Genomic DNA, 22653 nt, shown 5'->3' with positions numbered 1-22653 from the left:
CTATTCCTCCCCACCAGAACATTCACTTCCCCAGAACAAACGTGTGCGAGCATCTGTGCTGCAGACAGGACAAAGAGGTAAGTCTCTACAAGATTTTGCCATGGATTTTCTGTAGCAAGTGCCCCTTTTCTGTTATTATTTATTTACTTATTTAATTACCAGAATATTCCAGTTATGCAGACGATCTTAGTTAGAAAGGGTCTCGAAAGACTTTCTTAGATGGATCAGTTGGTTGTTTTGACACCACATTTAGTCTATATAATAATAATTCTTATTATTTTTAAGATGTTTCCTATTACATGACCTCCTAAGCCCTCCAAATCCTAGCAAGACTTTATAAAGTCCATGTCAGCTGACTCTACTAAACTGACTTCTACCCCATGACCTTCTACTACCAATAAATGGGCGATCGTGGCTCAAGAGTTGGGAGTTCGCCTTGTAATCGGAAGGTTGCCGGTTCGAGCCCCGGCTTGGACAGTCTCGTCGTTGTGTCCTTGGGCAAGACACTTCACCCGTTGCCTACTGGTGGTGGTCAGAGGGCCCGGTGGCGCCAGTGTCCGGCAGCCTCGCCTCTGTCAGTGCGCCCCAGGGTGGCTGTGGTTACAATGTAGCCTGCCATCACCAGTGTGTGAATGGGTGGATGACTGGATATGTAAAGCACTTTGGGGTCCTTAGGGACTAGTAAAGCGCTATATAAAATACAGGCCATTTACCATTTACAGGCCAAATGAATCACTTAAGCTGAAACTTTAGTAGCCCACCCCTGTGCACTGGGTTTATTCTTAATCAGTGTAACTCACTGCATGCAGCCTACTTCAAAATGTTATAGACTCTAACATACATGCAATAAGAGACACATTTTGCTACTACCCCGAATTAACTTTCTGGGACTCATATTCCCAAGGCAGTTTCTGATATAATACAGATTTGAGCTACACCATCTCTCCATAGAGACATCTGTGACTGACCAGAGCCTGACATACCAGTGTAAATGCCTTCAACTCCTTAACTGCACGCAGAAGCCTTTTCCTGTAATGAGAATCCTCTTCCTGGATATCTGAAGTCCTTTTTTTTTTTTAAGATAGAAAGGAAAAGAAAAATCAGAACTATCTTTGATGGATTCCATCCTTAGTAGCAAATGTTGATCAGCTATTTCTGAATGACCGCCAGCGAGTAGACCATGACAGTAGAGATTGAGTTGTTTGGGCCACTGTGCTTTTCTGCCTGATCATCAGCCAGATAAGTGTGCATAGATACAGGTGTAACGTACATGTTTTGGGGTTTGTGGCCCTGTGTTATGGTTTGGGATTCTAAATAGCACTGAAACAACTGACATTGTGGGAATGTGCTAATACTGATCCATGTGCTATTCCGCACCCCTCGCCCCCATCATCTTTCTTATTTTGCTCTTTCTGCTATCCTGAAAGAAAAGGCATGAAAGAAAGGTATCTACACTGTTTGCCATTTTATTCACCGTGGTGCGTAACTCTGCTATTTTGTCAAAGCCCTGAGGCTTGACTTACACATGATGGGCAGACAGATTACAGTGAATGTTAATGAGGGTTATTTAGCTGTCTCCACCACTTCCCCTAACACAGACAACAGGATACTCTGGTCAGTGTGCCACACGCTTTTAATCTCTTCTCTTTTTTTTGGGTGGGCAGATCCAAGACTGGACAGAATGGAAGTGAAGGTTTTTGTGGATGGTATCCCACGGGTGGTATGTGGAGTAACAAGGGAAACGACATGCCAAGAAGTGGTCCTAGTGCTGGCTCAAGCATTGGGTGCGTACACAGCATGCTGGACATTTTCTACTTGGTGATAAAGGTTATTTTGATATGCTGACAAATCCTCATTCTTTGCTTGTTCTTTAGGTCAACCCGGACGTTACACGTTACGGGAGAAATTTAAAGACTTTGAGCGGTGCATGACACCCGAGGAACGTCTTCTGGAGACCCTGGAGAGGTACGGTGAGCAGTCCAAGGAGGTCCAGCTCAGTCTATTCCGCAGAGGAGCATCTGTTTTGGATGAAATGGGCAAAGCAAAAGTAGGACGATATCAACCCTGTCCGCCATTAAGGAAGAAAGATGTAGGTTCCAGAATGAGGAGGAGTAGTGGCTCCCTGAGCCTGCATCGCCAAAGCTTGCCAATGTTATCCTGCTTAAGGGAAGAAGGTGAGAAGAAGCAAGAAGACCTGAAAAGGCCAAAAAGAAAGTCTCTGACACTCATGGAGGAGGCCTGGGACTGGCTGGAAAGTCTGGGGAAAGGAAAGGTCTATAGCACTGCCCATGATAAGGAAAGCAGTAAGTCGGATAAAAGGAACCGTATCTCTTTGGATTTCTCACTCACTGTGGAAAAAGATAACTCTGGTAGCATTAGCAGAGGCAAAGGGAAAGGTCAAAAAGCTTTGAAGTCAGAACTGGACCATCAAACCTCCTGCTGCATAGGAAATCAGACAAGGGGTAAAGAAAGCAAACACTCTAAAAAAACAAATGAGGCAAAATCCAACCTGTGTGGTTCAACTGCTGCCAGGACCGAGGAGGAGAAAAATACTCTCAGAGAAACCATAATATGTCAGCTCAAGTCCTTGCAGGACCTACAGGCCCAGATAACACGTATAGACAGGCAGATTTTTGACCTTGAGGAACGTCAAAGGGCCAGAATCACTGAACAGGAAGCACAAGAGATGATAGTGGAAGAAGAGATGGAGCAGATCAGGTTTTGGGAAAACGAGTTACAATCAGAGGAAGGTTACGAGAAGGATTTGCAGTATCAGTTCCTCGAGATGAGAGCGAAGGCCGTGGAGTGCAAGACTAAACTGGAGGAGTACAAGTGCAAAATGCAGCGGCTTGATTTTTTCAGAGGTGCCGCTCAAGAAGATTCTGAGACTGCTTCAAAACTCAACTCAAATTGTGCCAGTGAAATTCACGCCGTCTCGGCCCAGGATGACAATCTGGAGCAATCCAGTGCAGATGGGAGTGTAAATGTCAACAGGAAGTTCTTGCCCAGAGAAGACACCAGCCATCCAGCTCTAGTTCATCCAAACCAAATAAAGGAGCGACGGCCCACTGGACCCACTGAGCTAAGGGAGTGGTGGACACGCTGGTCAGAAGCCCATAGATCTCAATCGCAGACTCAGAAGGTGATTCACCGTTCTGAGCTCACTATATATTTGAGCAGCACCAAGGTTTAGAATCAATGTCCTGGCGTTAAAAGACAATGATCCTTCACACTTTCCATTCCAAATTTATTACCAGTGCTTACTGCATGTTCTGGGCTGGGATAAAGCCCTTCAGCAAGTATTGAACTTTAATTGTTCCTCAGCTTATTTACCTTCAGTGGAAGAGACCAGTTTAGTTTTATTTCACATTTGACTTCCTCTGTATTTTAGCACATCTGAAGTGTTTTTCATACTTAAACCTGCTCTGGTGCACCAATGAATAATTATACTGACTTCATAATATTCAAGCAAGCCAAACTGAAGACTGATTTGACATGTAGGACTAGACTGAAAGCTTTCTCTATGAATTTATCCTCACCATCAGCTGTCAGTGTACCCACACTGATTGACAATGCTGCTTTTGTTGCAACTGCTGTTTAACACCAGAATGCTTCTTGCCCTCAAGACAGTCATAATATTGTAGTTGGATTGTCCTACCAGCATCTTAAAATCTATACAGACACAACATTTACAGATTTAAATTTAGTGAAAAACATGGCTTTGTGGATCTTTGGTCATTCTTACTGGCAGATATGGAAAATTGCAGTGATCAATTTATTTTCCACTCGCTACAGGGAACGTAGCACCACAAATACATCGATGTCTTATTTCTCTCTCATTTGTAACTGTGTTGGTGTGACATCTTGACCATTTTTCCCCCTCACATTTAAACCTGACTTCCCTCTTCATCAAATGCAACCATTCTGAGATTTAACAGACATCACCAGGCTACAACAGCTGATAGTGGAATCAAAGACAACACTGAATATAAAACATGTTTTATCAAATGTAGTTTTATTAACTGATTACTTATGCATGTCTTTCTCACAACTAGCCAATGTCAGACAAATTGTTCTATATAATAAAATGAACTTCACAAGCATTTATTTTGCTTTCAAGTTGTTTTATTCAGTCTCAAAGAACACCTACAGGCTTCCTCTGAAAAGAAAACAGAACAGCTCGTGAATTTCATAAAATTTTAATTCAATTGTCTCATTCAAGAACATTAACAAAAGTACATGAGAACCTCTGTACGTGGTTCAACTGAAACCCGGTGATCTCCAGAGAAATTAATTTTGACTGTAACTTAACGTGCAGAGGCACAACAGCTCATCTCCAGAGTGCACAAGCTGATCTCCTGATTTCTAATGTAGTTTTTCTTAAAAACTGAATTTCTAATACTTCACCCCTTTTCCTTTAAGTTACATTGGTTGTGTTATATTTGAAGTTTCCAAATTCCACTTTAAAAAAAAAAGAAAAAGAAAAAAGCAGCACACATTACGTATAGTATACGTCAACCCACAGGTTTGGGATGCATATCAGTATTTTTCCTACTTTAAGAGAAAGCCACCCTAAGATTGTTCTGAATATTTTGGCGGTTGGCTGGGATCAGAGGACACATCTAAATTTTTATTTTTTATTTTTATGTTTATTTCATTTTGCTTTCAGTTTTTAGGCACCTTATTCTTAATATTAGCAGATTAAGTTTCGATGGAGAAAAAAAACAAAACAAAACAAAAAAACCCCCCAAGAAAATTATGTGCAAGAAACAAAAAAACAAAATGGAAAAAAAAAAAAAAAAAAAAAAAAAAAGTATAAAAGAACTGCAGATATAAGATGCCACAAGGAATTCTGCACCTGGGAGGGGAGAGGGAAAAGAGGAAGAAAAAGAATGCTGAAGTGGAGCATGTGAATACCAAAAAGGCATCAAAACTCCAGACTGGTGGAATTAAATCCCATTAGATTAACTACTTTGACATTCACATACATCACACACGCGCCATGCTTCCACTTCAATAAAGCATTAAAAACTGCTCAAAAAAAACGAGCAGAGAAGAATCCTCGGTTTAAGCTTGCACATATGAGAAATATGATCCTCCTTATGGAGGGAGCTTTGCTTTATGCGTTTTGTAGGAAAGCATACAGGAGTGGAAACCTGATAGCGAAGTTATTACGTTTCCGTCGGTAAGGGAGCAAAAAGTAAGAACGAATATGGAGCTGAGGTTCAAACACATGCTAACAGTCACTCGCCCAGTCAAACTAGCGGACAGATTACAGGTGCAGAATTCCAGACAAAGAACAAAATCAGGACGTAGACAGCCACACAGTCACCACTCTGACTTGGAGGGAACAAGCCCCTTAGAAACAAATACCTCCATTACACACTAATCAATTCTAGGATACATCATACGCACACACTCAGAGGTCCCCATGTACACTGCAGCGTGGAACTCTGTATCAAGTACATCATACATGGGAGGCAGGGAACTGTGGAATAAGAAAAGTTCCACTGCAGACTGGGGACAAAGATTACACATGCCAATTACTGTATGTGTGCGTATGTTTTGCGGATGAGTTTGTGTACAAGCATGTGTCAAATTAAATTCCCTTATCCCCTGCTGCTGCTCTCGGCGACAGCGTCCCTCCAACACCAAATGGGGGTAGGCCCTGTATTGCTCAGTCAATGACACCAGGCTGGCGAGTCTTCCGCTCCACATTGAAGCCCTGTAAAGACAGAATAAGTTTAATTAAGATTAAAACAAAAGGAAAGGGGGAAAAGAGAAAAAAAAAAAGTTGTAAAAATTTTTTAGGTAGGAAACTAACCCCTGAAATGCTCGCCAAGTGTCTTTTTTAGTCACTGTAGCAAATGATTTCATTCTACTTCATTCTGATCAGTAACATGGATGGCTCCAAATTCATTTTAGCCAAAGTCATTTCTAAAAAGACTATACAAACTTACAGGTTAGCACAATTCAAATGTGGCACCATCTGATAATCTCATCATACCTTTGAATTGTCAGGACCACGAGGCTGCCTTACAATGACCAGGCGAGGAGCACTGGCATCATCAAGCGTGATACTCTTCAGTCTGTTCACCAGGCGGTCAGGACGTGGAGTCGCCACTGGTTTAGGCCCCTCACTGCAAGAGGAACACAATGAACAAACAATGTGAAGGCCCACTGGTTTAAACATACCAGCCACAGTCCAGTTCTAAATTTAAAGATCAAGTTCTTACCTGACTCTGCGTACATTGCAGGCACTACATTTTCCTGTGCGTTGATTGAGGACAACTGAGAACTCCACTTCATCCCCAGTCTGAAGCTCCAGACCATCTTGCACTTCTTTTACATGGAAGAATAACTTCTTGCTATCACCAACTTCGTATGTGATAAAGCCAAACTGGAGGGGGGCGGGAATTAATCACAATTTTGAGTTTTAAAGTATGACGTCCACCTACTACCCAGTGTGTTTTTTGTTGTTTTTTTGTTTTTTTTAAATTATGCAATTGAGGAGAGGAAAAAACAAAAACTGAACACTACCTGGTCTTTAACACACTCCACCATGGCTCTACGCTGCGGAACCACATTACAGGCCATCTTCTGGCCAGTCTGGGTTATTGTGCAAACCTGGAACTTCACCTGTTCTCCTTTTTGCAAACAATCAGACTTGTTTGCCATACTCATGATTCCAAATGGATAATTCTGCACTTTTGATCCGCCTGAAAATTAAAGGGGGAGGAATCAATTTTACTTTCTACAAATAAACTGTTTTACATGTGTAGTCATAATGGGATACCAACCTTCCTCTGAGAACTCAACAAGTCCTTGGTATTCAGTCTGGGAGGGGTCAACACTGCGTATAGGACGGATAACTTTCCCTGTCATCACTGTCCCACCAACATCTTCACCAATTCCATTCACTATGATGGGAAAGCAGTGGATTTTATTTGCAATCATTCCTACCTACAAAATGTCAAACATTACAAATGTACCAAAAACAACTGGAAGTGAATCACTGATACCTGCAGCAACCTTGGTGACCTTTTCAGCACTGACTTTGTTTCCTTTTCCCTTTGAGAGATTGTATTCCACTGTGTCTCCCAGATCCAAGTTATCCAAGTCTCCGCACATTTCACTAAAAACAAAAGCACAAGTCTGAGAATTTGATACTAAAGCGAGTTATCTGCATGGCATTAATAAATGAATACCCTAACCCAGAGGTGTGTTCAAACTTAAATCATTACCTGTAGTGAAAGAACACTTCCTGGTCATGATTTGCTGTCTCAATGAAACCAAAGTTATCTTTCAGTGCAGCAACAAATCCATGCAGTCTCTTGGCACCAGAGGCATTACGGTTGAGGACCCGGATGGAGACGGCACTCTGTTGGCCAGTTCGCTTCACTTCATTGATTGAGAACTCCACCTAGAGGACAAACGCACAAGTTGCATGGGGAAAAAAAAAAAAAAAAAAAGCTTCAAGCTTTCAACAACTAAACTTCAAACCTTCAAAAGATGAATTGTAGCATCAACTGTTTGCTGGACTAATTAGGCTAAATGCATAGTGGAAACCATATTTGCGCTCAAGCAAAATAAAGTGTTACTACCTTGTCCCCAACCTGTGGGTGACTTCCTCCCTCTAGGTCCTTGGCATGGTATGGCACAGTGAGCTTCACTCCACAGTCTTCATATGCAATCACTCCCTCCTCAGACTCCTACAATAAAAGCAACACATCAAACTTGGATCATCTTTCCAATTAAGACAACGGTCCCCAACCTTTGTTGCGCCACGGACCGGTTTATGCCCGACAATATTTTCACGGACCGGCCTTTAAGGTGTCGCCGATAAATACAACAAAATAAAACTAGTACTGGTACCGATAAAAAGATTTATTCATAACACACGTGAAAAGACCCAGGAAAACTGAGTTAACGATAACAAAAATAACACTGAAAACTGATAAAAACCCTGAAAACCATACATTTCACACCTGAGCCTCAACTCTCGCAGCCCGGTACCAAACAACTCATGGACCAGTACCGGTCCGAGGCCCGGGGACCGCTGAATTAAGACTAGCAGTGCTGGCCAAATGTCTCCGCAATGCTACAGTTGAACAAAATGAGCATAAGCTGGCAATGTCACCAATTTAAAAGAGAACAAGTCATTTATGACTAGTGTATTAGAAAATTCTGTGCACACAGCCTACATAAGCATTAAAGATAAATGTGTGCAATGCATCATGCTGTAGCAGCCTAGTTAGTACACACCTAATCTACTACAAGCAGTGTTGAGCTTTACCCTACAATTTAGGGCTGCATAATTATTCACTGCTCTAGTTTATAATAAAAAACTAAACACTGTTACTTGACTGAAAATGGCTCTTAATCCATCGTTTGCCATTTCAGTTACTGTATATCGTTTTGAATGCAAAACCATTAGCGCTTAATTGAACTGTTAAAACAAAATCAAAAATCTGGGCGCAGTTTACAATTATTAGGAAGAACCAAAAACTCGCTGTTTTAATAGGATACTGTGTTCGTGAACACCACACACATTTTAAATACAACAGGCTGACAACCACTAAGAGGAGGAGAACCCCCCCCACACACACACAAAAAAAACCCCACTAGCATTCTGATTACTTTTGTGCAGCCCTACAACAAAGTGAAGCTTCAATTCCAGATTCCATGGGTTAAATGATGATCAAACCTCACACTGTAAATTAATCAGGTGAAGGACACCAGAGGGTTAGAGGTTAACAAAGACTAACCTTTTCTACAACTTTACCCTTTAAAAGCAAGAGAAAGATTTATCAGACAGCAAGTCTCGGCACCACAACACTTCACTTGATCATTTGGATTTCTAGACTTTACGTGATGAAAAGCTTCTTTAGATTATGCGTTAGTAAAACAAATTGCGACACCGATAGTTTGTACAACTGGAGTGTCTTTAATTGTGATGCACTTTCATGTAGCTTCATGCAGAAGGTCTCAGTCCTACCTTATCTTTTTTCTAACCAACAAGGAGCATGAACAGGAAGTCATTGAAGGAGGAAAGCAAAGAGGAACATTAGAACTAAAACAGTGTGAAAATACGGATAGATGAGGGGAAATGGGCTGTGTCATAAATGGGGATGATTTAAGTTATAAGCGGTGTTACCTTCTCCTTGCCCTTGGTGGGACTGATGTTCTTGGCGGTGTTTCCAACGACTTCCTTTTCCACTACACCCACAAAACGTTGCTCAGACTGGATATGGAAAGACACTGTGCCTTTTGGAAGCTTCTTAATGCGCACTGCATGGTTTCTCTGAGCTGACAGCATATCCTGGCAGGGATGACATTTATATTAGTATTTTTACTTTAAAGTAACTTGAATGTGCCTGCTTAGGTAATAGAAAATACATACTTTTTTGAAAAGCTTATAAACAGGACCTACAGGCACAACAGTGAACTCCACTTCATCTGAGATATGAAGCTGGCCCTCCTCTAGGACTTCACTGAAGTGAAAGAACATCCTGGCATCCCGATCCACACACTTAATGAATCCAAAGCCATCGCGTATAGCTGCAATAACCCCCTAAAAGAATACATGATGATGCACCATAATCAACATCTGTGATGAATGTACTATAATATAAAATTAAAACCATTTATAGCTGCTGTTCTGCAAGCTACCATTTCACGATTCTCCTTGGTGAACTTGAAAGTGTCTGGCAAGATTTCGATGTTGGTAGCCCGCTCAAGCTTGTCTCGGCGATCAGTAGAGATGTTGAATTGTATGTGGTCTCCTTCCAAAAGAGTCACCTTGGTCTTTGTGTCCTTCTCGCCAAACGGCAGTTCCTTGTCATTGAAACCCATCCTTACACTGACACGACCGGGCAGAGGGTCATTCTGTGGAAACAAAGTTTACATATCTGTTAAAATTGTTTTAAATTCTTGGGTTGTAGTCCATGCTCCCTTTAACAACAACAAACTGTCTTCTACTAAATAAAGTTTATCAGAATCTCCTTGCCTGGTTCTTGGTGGGGACTTTGGGAATGACCTTTACAACGGTGCCTTCAAACTGCTCAATGCTGATATCCTCAAAGATGACTGTTCCTTGAGGGAGGAGCCTCACGTCTGTTGCTACTTCTTTACCCTATTGAAGGTTACAAATTAATCAAAGTCCTTTAAGAGTTACACAAAGACAGTCAAAAGTAGAGCTAAAGCTGAGTGATACATTTTCAAAACGTTCTACTGAAATTCCTAAAAGGTAGCACTCACATTTCTATCTTTGATGGTGAACTCCACATCATCTCCAGCCTGAAGAGCCTCTAGATCACCTTTGAATTCGCTGTAGTGAAAGAAGATTTCCTTCACCACATCTGCTCTTTCAATGAATCCAAAGGCCTCCTGAAATTGAAAACAAGGCTCAGCATAACAGGTTGGTCCTGTTTCAATAGTTCAGCAATTCTAATAAAGCTTGGGAACGAATGAAGAGGGAAAAAAGCCTGCCAAGGGTAAAATTAAGTTGTTTTTGTAACCACTGTTATATTCTACAACATGACAAATCATGTATGTGACTAGACAGCATTGTCTCTCTCTCACACACACACACACAGCTGTTCAATATAACCATATATATCGGATGACGATATAAAAACCTCTATCGTTTCATTTTACGCTATCGTTTGTTTCGTGGTGTCGCAAAATAAATTGTTTATGGCAATATTTTTCTCATCGTTTTGATGGTCACTGTAGTGGCTATATTAATTTCTTAAAGTTCTCTCTTTCCCTTATATTTTATAAAACCACACTACGGACGGACAAGAGCCTGTTTTTATGCGTTGTGGTTAGCAACAACGACGGTAACAGCATCGCGTGTCCGCTTGTTTATGTTCCACATAAACCTTTCACAATAAAGCTCAAGATCCTGTTGAGACTTTTCAAAATAAACTGAATCACGTGAAAGAGCAGATTATTTACGGATGAGAAGTTAAAAAGCCGCCAGGTGCTAAAAAAAACAAAAAACCTTAGACTCAAACATTAGAACAGGCTAGATGCACCTGCTCCTTGTCTTTTCTATCTCTGACTTTATGTCCTCTACAAGAGTTTTTTTTTGCTGGTTCTTCAAATGTTCAATAAAAACATGTATGCTAATTCATAACGAAGAAAGCTTTGTAATGAAGACTGTCATTTCCAAAACACTGCCCGCCCCCACCCCGCGGTCCGCAGCGCTGTTGAAAAGGCTGTGGAAGTCCATGTATTAAACACGTAGACCTGTGACATAAAAATCACCAAACTCGGACGACCACAGGCTGTTGTCCTTCGTGGTGATGAAGGAAAACGCTGGGTTGGCATGTAAAAGGGCATTTATTCCCTTCAAAGACCTGCAGTTCAAAAAAAGCGCCCCTCGACAGCCAAACCCATCTGTTCTCTGATTGGATTGTTACATTTGTGATTGACATGACATTGACCAATCAGATGAAGGGAAGAAAAATAGGGTCAAAAATCCGTAGTTGTAACTTGCAGGGGTTTTTTTTCTAAGTCCACACACAAATCTTTTTTACGCACACACAAATCTTTTTTACGCACACACAAATCTTTTTTACGCACACACAAATCTTTTTTACGCACACACAAATCTTTTTTACGCACACACAAATCTTTTTTACACATACAAAATATTTATGACCACATTTTGAGCCCATAGAACTTTACAAACCGTAAAGTTCACCCAATACTCCTCAAGTGTTCTAGGCAATTTGTTTTGTCAAATTTCAAAGATATTCCACTAGAGAGAAAAAGTGTTTTGATTGGATCTTACCTTTGTAGCGCACACTACACCCTGGCACCTCATCTGTTTTTTCTTCACAAGCTGAATATTACGAGCGCTGACTGCACCAGTACTGAAAAACCACAAAGGAATGAACATTAAACACCCAGTGACAGCTGCTTATGGCATTTATGCTACAAGTGCTGCACACTTACTGCTTATTGGTCTCCATATAGAAGCTGACTTTGTCCCCCGTGTCCAAATGGATATTTCCCTCCACGTCATCAGGAGTATATGTAAGGTAAAATACTTCCTGTGAAAAGACACCACCGATTTAAAAAAAAAAACCAAAACAACACCTAATAACTCGAACTATGTAATATTCAAAACTACCAACAATGAAACTGAGTGAAGAAAAGACTGCCATGTGCTGTGGAGGCTGAAGGCTTTACATTGACTCAGTGCCACCTAATTTGACTAAAAGCAACACCTACAAACACTGGCTTCTGCCCTTTTTCATTAGTAATCATGTTAGATTGAGTTTGCTAAATGCTTATTTGATCAAACAAAAGATGCATGAAGTTAACCAATTGCCTCTGTACAAAGTTTACTACAGAGGACAGGAGATGAATTCAAAGAAGAAACCCACTCCATTACATTAACATCCTGCAGCTTGCTGACTCAAAGTGTAATTCATGCCACCTATCTTACCCCATTTCTTTCATAGCAGACACTGCCAGTGGGCACCTGTCCAGGAGCAGACTTTCCATCCAAATGTAACGGGATTGATGACACAACCTGCAGTAAGGGGGGAAAATTACAGGTAGAAGCCATTAAACCACTGTTTCATTGGGCTGAATAGACAGCTACAAAGCCAAATAAAAAAAAATTATGGAAATGAGATGAATAAAATGCCTGAACCTCAAATTGTACAAATGCAGGTGCATGAATGCTCTAAATGAAGATTTGAGTAATTTGTTTACATCAAATAACAAGGTTAGTGGCATCATGTAGTTATGTTTATCACCAATGATACCAAGTATTTGGGAAACTGGCTGTTGTATAAAATACAGAATCGAGTTGTCAAGTGAGAAATTATCTCATTCGTACACATTTGTTCAGACATTCATCATCTCAAGCAGACACTCATGCCAGTTTTTAGTTTACATTTAAACTGTAAATCAGGATGAGAGACAAGCTTGACAGTTATAAGAATGACACTGCTTGCCCCAAAAAATAAAATAAAAAGGCTAAGCTGACAGACAAGGACATAACCAAAAATAAAATGGTATTCCTTAACTGGATGAATATAACCATGCAGCACAGTAAAGGGATAGGCGTGCAGGTCTGGCCCCACCTGGCCCGAAATGCGCTCCTCTGGCAGCACTTCTGGCTTTATCTTAAGCAGCTTCACTGCTATGGGCTTGCCAGTGCGCCTGTCAGAGGAAACTTCAAACTCTACATCATCTACAGAGAAAGGGACAACAAATAGAAAAGAAAATGAGCAAACTTCAAATGACAAATACAACCTAAGTTTCAATAAAGTCAGCAGGAAATCAAGTAGGTTTCTTTTCAGTAAGTCGCCCTCACCTCCTATTTTAAGCTCCTGCAGGTTGCCATTGTACTGGGAGCAGTGGAAGAAGAGACGAGCCTGACGTTCAGAGCACTGGATAAACCCATAGGACGTCAAGAGCTTCTCCACCACACCAGTCTCTCTAATGCCAGGCCCTGAGCCATTGGCATATGCGGTGTGCCCATTGTTGTGGAGCATGCCTGGGTCAAAACTCATCTAGAGAAGAAGAGAAGCAAGTGTTAAAAAGAAAGCTACCAGTAGTACATAAACATGTAGTTTAACAATTAGGATGCAGCAGCTGTGTTGGATGCCAACCTAAAACAAAATAAATAAAAAGGAAATGAAAAATCAAACATGCAAGTATAGCACTTTCAGGGAAAGTGTGGAGGGGGCAGGGTGAGCAAGTAAAGCCACACGAGAATCTTTGGGGGCTAAGACGCACTGATTTCAAACTTAGACCACGAACATAACACAGTAGGGTTTCCTTTTCACTCATGCACCTGAAGCTGAACTTGACTCACTCCATTTACAGCAGTGTGGCAGAATTTCACACAGTTCTGGTTAGACAAACATTCAATGTGTTTCCATCCATTAACCAACTACTGATTACATGGCAATATCACCAGAAACTTGTCAAAACTCTTTCATAGCACCCTAGTTAATCTTTGGGGCATTTGTTTTCATCCATGCTGTTAGCAAAAGTCACAACACACCAGCAGCTCAGAGTGGTTAGGTCAGTGTGGGCACCATCAGATATGCCTCCTTACTGATCTCTGATACAAGGGTGTCCGCTTGTGTTTTTTACTGCCTGGGTGGGGATGGCAAGAGACGGAGGAGGAACGGGGGATAGGTACGGGACCAGTAGAAGCAGATGGGGTAGAGCCAGTGTTGCGAGCCACTGGAGGTTCAGAGGAGCCTCTTTCCATTTCTGACACTGGGGACAGGACTGGGATATGCTGCAGAGAAATGAACGTTTGGCTTTTACTCTGCCTACAGTTTCCCATCATCTCAGACAAAACCTGCTGAACTTATAATTCAACTTTTGAGGTATTATAGAGTCCTTTAGGCCCAACACATTCTGACGGGTTCTACAAAAAGCAATGGACTAGATAATAGTCATCACAACCACCACCAATACTTAAACCAGGAACAATAGCAGGCAGTAAAACCATCAGATCACTCAACCCTGAAAATTTCATGTTGAAGGGAGCGATATTTGGAGCACTACCAAGTCCCTGGTAGTACTAGATCGCACTCAAACAGGAACGGATCTACAGAGGAAGCAACACTAAAAAGATATCTAAAATACATTATTGGCACAGACGGTCATGGGAATGATTTAAATACAGTGCTGCAATTAAAAACAAAAACAAAGTAAAGATGGAGAATCAGAAAATGCAAATGACAGGTCAAAGAGCGGTGCATCTACAGTGGACAGGAAGTTGGTGATGGATTATGAGTAATGGGGGAAGAGGGAGGGGATCCCAGAGCAGCCTCTTGCTAGCCCCTGTCCTGCAACTATCACGACTCCTTATGACACAACGCAAATGTACATGAATCCCCAAAGAGAATTAAGGGCTTTGGTCCAGTGCTGATGGATGAGTACTGTAAATACCATCTACTTAAGATCAATTTTCAGTTTTCCTGAGAACCAACAAGTATCCACCTTTCATATGCATCTGTGGTCCTGGATTTTGTGTGTAGTTACGTCGAAGTGTTAATATTGTCCATCTTGAGTCACTGCCCTCCCTTTTACCAGTCTGAATATTAATCGGGGAGGGTACAATGTAAAAAAAAATTAAATAAAAATAATAAAAACGATTTAAAACAAAAATTTAAAAAAAGTGCTCATTTACATCAAATTTCAGACATCTAGTTGGCAGAACACCCTCACCCTACAAGAAAATAACTGAGTAGAGGCTAGTCTTGGGAGCCTGAAAAGATGAAAGAAGTTATGCCATTCACAGCAAAGATGTGGGGCAAGGTGGGTGGATGGGTGCTCGATGGGGTGGGGCACGTAGAAAGGTGGGAAGGTGAAACTTACGGATCGGCCATATGGCGACAGGCTGAGTCCGACAGGGGAGGTGCTGCTCAGGTCAGCACTAACATACGCGGTGGGTGGCGACGCAGGCAAGGTAAACTCAACAAAGCCTTTCCAGGGGCTGCCCATATTTTCCCATAAACTTGAACAAAACTTGCTTGAGCACTTGCTGAACTTTGATATAGGTTTTGTTTTTTGTTGGATTTTTTTGCTTGAGTGTTAAATACTATTCTTAATCAACCACCCAATGATACACCGCTGGATGTCTGCAAGGGTGAAGAGAGGAACAAACATAATAGGTAAGGCAAGTCAGCCAGTGTGCCAAGTGTCACAAACAAAAAGGAAAATAGCTGCAGGCTTTAATCCCCAGAGAGGATACAAAAGGGGGGGAAAGAAGGCAAAAAAGGAGGGGGGGGGGGGGGGTATGGCCTGAGAACGACAAAATAGGAAGAGTGTGGATCAGGTAACGGAAGGCAAGTAAATCATTTTCCAACAAAACTGAATGACTACTTCAAGTATTTGGAGGTGGTGGTGGCTCAGTGGTGCTGGCTTCTTTCACATTTTCAGAAAAGTTATCTTTAACAAAAGGACAATGTAGAGGTCACTAAGATCAAATCACTATTTTACATCAAGTATCACTTCCTGCACTCACTCCACAAAAGGATGTGATGTCACATGGAGAAACCAATAAGTACGCAAGATTCAAGTCTAACCAAGCACTGCGGTAGCTTGGAATTGGCTGCTGCAAACAACAGCTTAAAATATTGTCCTACAAAGAGAAATTTAAATGAGGTCCAAAACAAATAAATAATTTAGTTTGCATAACTTTGACAAAGATGAAAACGCATTGGTTTTTAGTGACTGAGGGGAAAAAAAGAAATATGAATAAACAACATCCTCGGTATACTGCCCCAAAACAGTGCAATGGTAAGTGTTATACAATCTGTTTTTAAAGCATGTGTGAATCATGTAGTGCATCTAACAAATGCAGATTCTGAATCAGATACCAGTTTTATAAGAATATTAAAATCCAAAAGAGGCCACTAATAAACCTAATAATACAGAGAGGTAATGATGAGCAAAACGTGTGACATAACCAGAAGTACATTTACAGCCATCAAAAACACGCTATGAAGGGCTTTAACTGACTTGAGACCTACCTTTATTGGTCGCCTTGTGTCTTGTATCTCTCAGGATTTTGATGAACTAGCAGTTTTTGTGGACCTCTTCACGCACACAGTTGAACACGCACACTTGTTACAGTTTCTGGCACAAGTTCTAGATGTTGCATAAAGTAAAAAATAAAAAAAGAAGGGGGGTGGAAATTTAGAGCAAAAATAAAACAAAAAGGCAAAGGCAGGTGCAAAAAACACTGCTCAGGAAAAAGGAGAAAAAAAAGGGTTAAGTTGGGGAAGGGAGCTATGGGAGTGGGGAAAAGGAAAAAACAAAACAAAAAAACCAACAACAACAACAACAACTAGCAGATAGCAGCCCACTCCACACCCCGGTGGTGAGTCGGCGGTGTAGTGAGGATGAGGAGGGCTAGGAGCAGCGTTGGGACGTGTGCTTTGTCAAAGCTGTTGAGTAGGCACAAACTTCTGGTTTCAGATCAACTCTGGTCTTCTCAGAATATGCTTGGGTGCAAGTTTGCTTCTCTTCCACTTCGCAGTTGGGATGATGTGCGTATTCTTTGGTCGTTTCAGGATTTGGTTACTTCTTGCGTTTAAATCCTTGAAGTGATCCTTTTTCACCCACGCTTCTTCAGTGTTGTCTTTGTTTTGGGAGGTTTGTCTTCAGTTTCTTTGATTTGATCTGAACTTGAAGCAGTTGCGGATGGTACAAAAATTCAGGTCTGTTTCACTTCATACTGTTTGAAGGGGGATGAAGAAAAAAAGAAGATCTGGTTAGATGAAAACTTATCACCAACTCCACTGATCTAAATTTAGGTTAAATACAAAATGGCCCAAGGGCTCCATGAGTCTGTAGTGAGAGAGAAAAATGTAATTACACTGTCAGCTAATACGACTATTCTGTCACATGAAAACAAGTAAAAACCCCAAGCACCAGCAGCCTGAGGTCTTTTGGGAACATTTGATTCTTTAGCTGCACTCAAGTACAAAAATAAGCTTTCCTCAAATGCCTCTAGATACAATGCTAGGCAGCTGACAAGTACTTTGGATCAACAAGTCCTTGTGCATACCGTCAGTTCAGGCTATGTTATTTATGGCAACATTTCAGACCAAGGCCCTCTGTTTCATCATTCAGCCCCCCAGTTGTTCTGCATGCACACCACTGTAAACATTTTCAGAAGGGCTAATCTGGCAATCAAACAAAGCATTGTAACATGTGTATGACCACCCCCCCCCCCCAAAAAAAAAAAAAAAAAAAAAAAAAAAAAAAAAAAAAAAAAAACATTTTTCCAGAAACTCCAAGTAACATACAGCACACCAGAGCTGGATGTTGTTGACCTAAATACCCTGCTCTGAAAACAAGATAGCTGAGACAACCAAGGACACATGATATCTATTCTGCTGTGACTATGTTGCAATGTCTCCCTTCTTACATCCCACTAGGTTAGAATATGACGTTGTTAAAAGGCTCAAATGTGATTGCTACAAGGTTGACTGCATAAGTGTATTAAAGGTTATGAGCCAGGAGCTTCTGTGGCATCTACGATTTTTTTCTGCTTTTTATTTCGCAGGAAACAAGAAAAAAAAAAATCAACTCACGACACAACTAGCAGCAATCGGCCGTTTTAACCATGGTTTTTTTTGTTTTGTTTATTTATTTATTATTTAAATTGGGACCAAACTACAGTTTTGTCTGTTTGTTATTTAATAACACGAGTGGGAAAGATACCTCTTATGATTGGACATTTATTAAACGACAGTCTTTTCTCTGGGCAAACAAAACAACCGCCCCGACAGGAACCACCATGTGACTTCTCAGCAATCCGCTATCCTCAGCTGGAACTGCCAACATGGCCTGATCCAACACGTTTCGGTATGCAACGCCATCGCGAACGTTACGTCTAACCAGTCGATTTCAAAACACACAATAAACTAAAATATAGTTAGTTAAAACTTCGTTCCTTTAGTTCTGTTTTGCTCATTAAGCAAAGTAACCCGCACAATCACATTTAAGGATGTCTTGTGTGGACAAACAGAACCTGACAGATTGACATTCGCCGATGCTAATCGTCGTAAACGGCTACTACTCCACTGTCTTTAGCAACACTTAAGTTAATGATGAAGAATTTCTTTAACTAAAACGCATTCAGTTCTTTTGTAATTACCTGATGACTTAACTCCTGTGCGGCTTGGAGTCCTTGAACATAAAGTTTGCTGGTAATTAAGCAACGGTTCAACGTTGTACACTGTACATAGAGATAACATTTCGACTTCTCTTTCACATTAATGTTTAATGTGGTTTCGGCCATTAGTCAAAATATATAGAATTTCTATGTATTAATTTAGCTGGGACTGATTATAAAGAATTTTTTTAACTGGAAATCATATTTTAATGGAGACGTTTTTTAGAACTGGATCGTATCACACGCCAACCTGCAACACGGGCTATTTAAGCTAAACGGACAATAGAGTTAAGAACAGACAATGCCAAAAGTGACTGCCGACACCAGGACAGTTCTTTAAAAAGTACTTATAATTATTTACATTTTAATTTCTTGCCAGTCAAGAACAACGTTAAATATAGACACTCAGTTTATTCATTTCTTTACGTCGATAACGCAATAATAACATTATCGGCGTTAACGGCACGAGGACGGAACAACAAAGAAGCTAGATATAAGCCTCGTGCTTAATTCTATTTAAATGCCATCTTTGTCTCTAAAGTAAACCACATTCATTCTACACACGTGCTGTTTCTTCGCCAGACTCTAATACGTCTTAGAAAAAACATCACGCGCCTGTTTATTTATACCTTCGACAGCATAACTAGGCCATTGGCAATGCTAAGTAGCTAGTAGCGACTACCGTTAGCTAGCATGCCGTTGTACTCCTCGGCCCTCGCGTGATTTATGTGGAGCTGTAACAAGGCAGCCTCCACCCAGGCCCGAACTGTGCGTACGACTAAGCGCTGACTCACCAATTCACCTCTAAGTACTCACTGACCAAAAAGAAAACTATCATTGATATATTACCAGTACACGCTTAAATTCTTCTGCTAAAAGGGATAAAATATTAAAAACTCACCCCAACAGCTTTCAGCACTGTCACCAGCGCCGCTAGAAGCAGCACGGCACATTGCGTAGAGATAGGGAGACGGCTAACGCGATATTTGACGATACTAGGTAGACCAAAGATCCTCAAGCGAAGAGTGGCTACGCAAGGCGCTGATAAGAAACCGCCTATGTGCCGCAAAGGGACATGGGAGGCATTTGCGTTATAGTAACGTTAACATTTTATCTACCTCGCTGTCTAGACTGGAAAACAGATATGTAAGAGTAATCCAGTCGAGTTCAATAAATAATAAACCCATTAATTATTTGATTAATGAGTAAATAATAGCTATCATGCCATTTATTAGATAACTAAACTGAATAGGTGTCGCCATAACTAAGTTTTCTCCCCATACAGGAGAGTTTCTGAGACTACACGTTGCACAATTACCCAACATAGGAAAATGTAACATAATGCATCAACTCAACTCAGCCCTTCACTCACTTTGAAATTACCCGATAGTAATATTTAAATTTCAACACTGTAAGTGGCTTACGTTACATTTTTACTTGAAATGTTGATAATTTTTAAAATTATGTTGTTGTTGTTCATTTTGTGTAACATACAACTGTTGAACAGTGGAGAAACAATATCATTTTTTCTTTTTCTTTTTTTTTTTTTTAGATGAGACGCTGTTGCTTTATGTAAAGATATTTTAAAGACAAGCTAGATAGGTTTAGCCATTTACCCCGCTTTTGGTTGTGTGCCAAACGTCTACACCGCACTCCACCCCAGTAGGTGGCGACTCAACGTTGGTTTGACAATTCACCAAAAGTAGGAGGAGGAGGAAAAGAAGAAGAAGACGAAGAAGGAAGCGTCGCTAACAGTTTAGTTCTACACGGAAACGTCAGTTTCTGAAGCAGTAATATTCTAGTAATGTAGTAATATTTTGATCTGGGTGTCTGGTACTTGCCCTGTCTGCCGACACAACATTAGTTAAATAGCGAAACAGTAAGGATATTTATGTTTCTATAATGGCACCGAGCTGCCTCGGCTAAGATTATATAGCCCAGCTAAGCAACGGCTGCGAGTTGTTTTCGCTCGACTAGCTAGTTTTGTAGTAGCTTTTCTACGTAGCGTAAAAAGAGCTATCACTTTCCAGTAAATGGCCTGCACTTTCGAAAAAGTGCTGGCCGATACTCGGACCCTTCTCGAGAGGCTAAAAGAGCACGACACAGCCGCCGAGGGACTGATAGAGCAGTCCGAGGCCCTAAATCAGAGAGTGCAGGGCATGAGAGAGGTGGGAAATGCTCTGCCAGACAAGGTAAACTCGAGCAGATAGCTCACGTTTATGAAAAGCTGCACTACTGCTTGGTGTACACATTGAACTAGTTAAACAGTGACCTGTACTACAAAGCGAGTTTCCCTCGTATCTAGGATATGCGTTCGCTAAAGTCTTCTTTATCCGTTTCTTCTCTGCTCTTTTTTCAGCACACAGATGACAGTTCAGAGATACAGGAGCTCACGAAATACAAACCTCATGTCCTTCTGACTCAGGAAAACACTCAAATCAAGGAACTGCAGCGGGAGAATAAAGGTAAAAAAAGGTTCTGCTGACTGGCTGGTTTTATATACCAGTATTAACGCTCTTTATGTCTTTGTAGAACTATGGGTGTCTCTCGAAGAACACCAGTACGCGCTCGAGTTGATCATGTGTCGGTATCGCAAGCATGTGCTCCAGCTGATGATGGCAAAGAAGGAGCTGGACACCAAACCTGTGCTCAGCCTCCATGAGGACCATGCCAAAGTACATCAACTCTGCATTTCTTTAATTTGCTCACACGTTTAATGGGCTATGATTCCAAATACATAGACACACAAATTTAAAATAAAAACAACCAACTTGATTTCTGACTCTTCTCCAGGAAGTGCAGAGCCAAGTGGAACGGATATGCGAGATGGGCCAGGTGATGAGAAGAGCAGTGCAGGTGGATGATAAGCACTATTGCTGTGTTCGAGAGAGGCTTGCTCAGCTAGAGGTGAGAAATGCAGTTATACATGGACACAATGACACCTTTCCTCTTGAGGTCTGTGGAAAAATATGTGATTTTACCACAGACCTCAGACATCAGCTTCTGTGTCAAAATGATGCAACGATAATAGAGGATCATAAATGCAAATGAGAGCTGAGTTGTCAGTTTTTAGTGGAATGGCTAGGTTTAGTGCATCAGGTCAAGGAGCATGTTGTTTTGTTTCGGGGTTTATTAGGCCTTTTAAACCAGTCGGTTAGATTTCTTACTGTGCCATCTTTGTGATAATCTTTTGTGAGTTTTCTAAATATGCTACAACTGTAAAGTTTGTTGAAAAGGTACATTTTCCCAAACGGTAACAAACGTGTATTTAAGAATATAAATGAATAAAAGCATTCAGAACAATAGCTATCTTCCCAGGAGTGGTTGTTCTAGCAAATTCAGCCACAGACTGTGCAATGCTCATGGCTAAAAATCCAAGAGCTACAGCTTAGACTCTACAGGGCTATGTTAGCACGTTAAATGAAAGGGAGAAAAAAAAATCCTCTTTCCTTTAAAAAAAACAAACAAAAAAAACAAGGCAGCATTGTTAGTTTTGCATAACTTGGCTGAAACAGACTCATAAAGCAGGACAATGATCCCAAGCACAGCAGCAAATCTGCAGCACAATGGCTGACAAAAGGGAAATCACAGCTTTTTAATATTTCAGTCAAGGTCCAAACCTCAACTCAGCTGGAACACTGGTGGGACCGTAACGAATAATCGTGATCTTCAGTGTGCTGAAGCAACATTGTAATGACCAGACTTCCTCCATAATGATGGATGGATAAAGCCGTACACAAGTTTTTACACGATGCTTCTTTTTATTAAATAAATAATGACATGAGTTATTGTTCATCTGGGGCTGTATTTAAATAATTTTAGTACCTACTAAGGAACTCATCTTTTTTTTTTCTTATTAGGTCTTATTGATAAAACCTGAGAAATAAAAGACGATGTACTTTCTTTTTAATTTGTCTGTATTTGCTTTGGTTATCTGCTTCCCCCAACACTGCCAAAGTGCAAAAAATTCTATC

At 40.9% G+C, this 22653-nt stretch overlaps 3 protein-coding genes across 12 annotated transcripts in view; 2 read left to right on the top strand and 1 right to left on the bottom strand.

Annotated features, from left to right (window-relative positions):
• The first annotated feature begins 27 nt into the window (after positions 1-27).
• On the top strand, positions 28-4708 carry rassf11 (Ras association domain family member 11). Its single transcript, XM_085444833.1, has 3 exons — positions 28-77; positions 1665-1784; positions 1875-4708. The coding sequence occupies exons 2-3, from the start codon at positions 1682-1684 to the stop codon at positions 3191-3193; spliced, it is 1422 nt and encodes a 473-aa protein (XP_085300959.1). The 5' UTR covers positions 28-77; positions 1665-1681; the 3' UTR covers positions 3194-4708.
• Positions 4184-19679, bottom strand: csde1 (cold shock domain containing E1, RNA-binding). 10 transcript variants are annotated; one of them, XM_085444832.1, is made up of 25 exons: positions 19581-19679; positions 16527-17233; positions 15370-15632; positions 14345-14347; positions 14093-14281; positions 13343-13541; positions 13053-13219; positions 12464-12550; positions 11968-12065; positions 11804-11885; positions 10261-10389; positions 10010-10135; positions 9673-9888; positions 9404-9574; positions 9158-9322; positions 8999-9010; positions 8769-8786; positions 7605-7712; positions 7245-7423; positions 7023-7135; positions 6801-6920; positions 6541-6719; positions 6237-6400; positions 6008-6140; positions 4184-5725 (listed from the first exon to the last, which is right to left on the bottom strand). In XM_085444832.1, exons 3-25 carry the CDS (start codon positions 15493-15495, stop codon positions 5678-5680), a joined length of 2832 nt encoding a protein of 943 aa, XP_085300958.1. In that variant the 5' UTR covers positions 15496-15632; positions 16527-17233; positions 19581-19679; the 3' UTR covers positions 4184-5677. The 10 variants fall into 10 exon arrangements, with proteins under 10 accessions (XP_085300958.1, XP_085300953.1, XP_085300948.1 ...); XM_085444827.1 differs by lacking the exons at positions 14093-14281; positions 14345-14347 and having other exon boundaries at positions 19581-19677; XM_085444822.1 differs by lacking the exons at positions 14345-14347; positions 15370-15632 and having other exon boundaries at positions 19581-19677.
• Positions 19680-20251: 572 nt separating this feature from the next.
• sike1 (suppressor of IKBKE 1) overlaps positions 20252-22653 on the top strand; it is a 3436-nt gene continuing 1034 nt past the window's right edge. Inside the window, exons 1-4 of the mRNA XM_085444834.1 lie at positions 20252-20871; positions 21039-21144; positions 21212-21354; positions 21473-21586. Coding sequence (XP_085300960.1) covers positions 20713-20871; positions 21039-21144; positions 21212-21354; positions 21473-21586 — 522 coding nt within the window. The 5' untranslated portion in view covers positions 20252-20712. The remainder of the gene's footprint in view (positions 20872-21038; positions 21145-21211; positions 21355-21472; positions 21587-22653) is intronic.

The sequence above is a fragment of the Copadichromis virginalis genome, linkage group LG20 (genome assembly GCF_057382275.1).
Source record: "Copadichromis virginalis isolate Kocher_CV1m ecotype Utaka linkage group LG20, C_Virginalis_male_GT1.1, whole genome shotgun sequence".
Classification (NCBI taxonomy): domain Eukaryota; kingdom Metazoa; phylum Chordata; class Actinopteri; order Cichliformes; family Cichlidae; genus Copadichromis; species Copadichromis virginalis.
The sequence above is the reverse complement of the archived record's forward strand: the minus strand, read 5'-3'. Positions and strand labels throughout refer to the sequence as shown.

Bases quoted from the DNA above. Each gene is read 5' to 3' on its own strand.
- csde1 (XM_085444832.1), bottom strand. From the start codon at position 15,495: ATGGGCAGCCCCTGGAAAGGCTTTGTTGAGTTTACCTTGCCTGCGTCG. The intron at 13,542-14,092 runs GTAAGGAGGCAT...CTTCTTCTCTAG, and splicing joins CACCCTTGTATCAGAGATCA to ATGAGTTTTGACCCAGGCAT. The intron at 6,921-7,022 runs GTATCAGTGATT...TTCCCATCATAG, and splicing joins GGTCACCAAGGTTGCTGCAG to TGAATGGAATTGGTGAAGAT.
- rassf11 (XM_085444833.1), top strand. From the start codon at position 1,682: ATGGAAGTGAAGGTTTTTGTGGATGGTATCCCACGGGTGGTATGTGGA. The intron at 1,785-1,874 runs GTGCGTACACAG...CTTGTTCTTTAG, and splicing joins AGTGCTGGCTCAAGCATTGG to GTCAACCCGGACGTTACACG.